This window comes from Orycteropus afer, unplaced genomic scaffold (genome assembly GCF_000298275.1).
Source record: "Orycteropus afer afer isolate SDZICR_OR568_19922 unplaced genomic scaffold, OryAfe1.0 scaffold00174, whole genome shotgun sequence".
In the NCBI taxonomy this organism is placed as follows: Eukaryota; Metazoa; Chordata; class Mammalia; order Tubulidentata; family Orycteropodidae; genus Orycteropus; species Orycteropus afer.
The window spans coordinates 1,308,843-1,310,686 of record NW_006921761.1 but is presented as its reverse complement, the minus strand read 5'-3'; the positions used below and the strand labels follow the sequence as shown (position 1 = coordinate 1,310,686).

At 47.0% G+C, this 1,844-nt stretch overlaps 1 protein-coding gene across 1 annotated transcript in view; it reads left to right on the top strand.

Annotated features, from left to right (window-relative positions):
* The first annotated feature begins 442 nt into the window (after window positions 1–442).
* The window catches only part of LOC103202164, a 16,666-nt gene continuing 15,264 nt past the window's right edge, over window positions 443–1,844 (top strand). Inside the window, exon 1 of the mRNA XM_007946995.1 lies at window positions 443–451. Within this exon, the coding sequence (XP_007945186.1) occupies window positions 443–451 (9 nt within the window). The remainder of the gene's footprint in view (window positions 452–1,844) is intronic.

Sequence of the window (1,844 nt, the reverse complement as noted above, 5' to 3'; positions counted from 1 at the left end):
CGTGACGATTGGGGAAATGCAGAGGAGTCATGAAGCTCCACGCTGGCGGAGTACGCTGAGGGCACGCTGTGCCCACGCTGCGCATGCGCACGTTGACAGGCCTGGTCGACCTGAGTGGACTAGGCCTCTTCTCTGCGGCGCTGTTGGTTCGCAGCCGCTGTAGTAGAGGCGACATCACCTCGAGTGCCTTCTGGCATATGTCGTCGCCCTTTTTCTTCCGCACTCTTTCCCAAAACTGCCTCATTTGAAAGCTTTGCTACTTTGAACCTCGGAAAAGCGGCTTCCCGTGGTTGCTTTTCTTTGTGGACTGGTGAGGTTGGGTGCTTTTTGTTTTGTTTTGTCTTTTTACTTTTCGATCAAGAACATCTCTGGGCCAGGAATTGAGCCGGGAAATCAGCTGAATCACGATTCCTGCCCTGGGCGAGTTCACTGTGTGCACGTGATGATACCAGTGAGTTATAGTGACTCCCACAAAAATCTGAGTAGGGTGTCAGCCGCGAAGGTACAGAGGATGAAATGGTTACCTCTCAGAGGAGTGATTGTTGAGTGAAAACTCCAGAAGTTTTTAGTATACTGGAAGCAGCAATCAAGAACTCAGACGAGGCCTTAACATTGGACAGATCTGCTGCAAAAAGACCTCTTTAAAGTGTTACAAGAGCAAAGATGTCACTTTGAAGACTAAACCGTGCCTGACCCAAGCCATGGTCTTTTCAATAGCCTCATATGCATTGGAGCACTCACAATCAGTGCCTAAGGAAGACCGCAGAACAATTGATGCATTTGAATTGTAGTATTGGCTAAGAAAGGAGCTCTGGTAGCTTAGTGCCTAAGGCACTTGGCTGCTAACCAGAAGGTTGTCGGTTCGAAATCACCAGCCACTCCTGGGAAGGTTGGGCAATCTTCCGTAGTGATACGGCCTGGGAAACCTAAGGAGGGGTCACTGTGAGTCGGGTCCGGCCTGATAGCATATAACAACAACATTGGCTAAGAATTGAATATATCATGGGCTGCTAGAAGAATCAACAAATTTGTTTTAAAGTATAGCCAGAATTCTTAGAAGCAAGAATGACCAGATTTTGCCTCTCATACTTTTGGTCGTGTTGTCAGAAGGGACAGATCCTTGGAGAAGGTGTTACGCTAGGTAAAGCACAGGATCAGAGAAGATGGGGAAGACCAGATTGTGGCTGTGCATGCGATGGGCTTTGCCACAACGGAGGAATCCAGGGCCAGGGCCCACTGCCTTTTATAACAAGCAGCAAGCACACCAGCTCTCCTCCTGCAAGTAGCAAGCAGTCTCATGTTGTGCTTGCTCTGACTTACTTAATTCCCTGTGTGACTTTATTTAGAAACTGCTCAGTCAGTATCAGAAGATGGTTAGGCCTTGAGGTTTGCACACTCAGAAAGGACCATCAAGGCCCATGGCAGATGGTCTCTCCCAATAGAAGTCAAGGCCTTTTACCATCTGGCTCTAGCTTGTCTCTGCTTTGTCATTGCTGAGTGCATTTTCTCCAGTTCTCTTCAATCGTCATTATGCTGGACTATTTACAAATACCACTTGTGCTTTGCCGTGTTAGTTGTTATCCTTTTAGCTACTGGCTCTTTTTCTTATCCTTTGCTACACTGCAAGCTGTTTGAGCACAGGGAACTCAATGCTTTTTGTACACACAATAGAGGCTTCAGGATATGAAAGATGAGTGAAAGAAGGAGCTTGAAATGATGAGAATTGCATTTAGAAGATGGCATGTGTGTCATGATGCTGCTAAGGGCCTCTTCTAGTCTCTATTCATTGCATGCCTTTTGTTTGCTGGGTCCAGACATAGATGGGTCTGTGGAAAAGTTTAAGG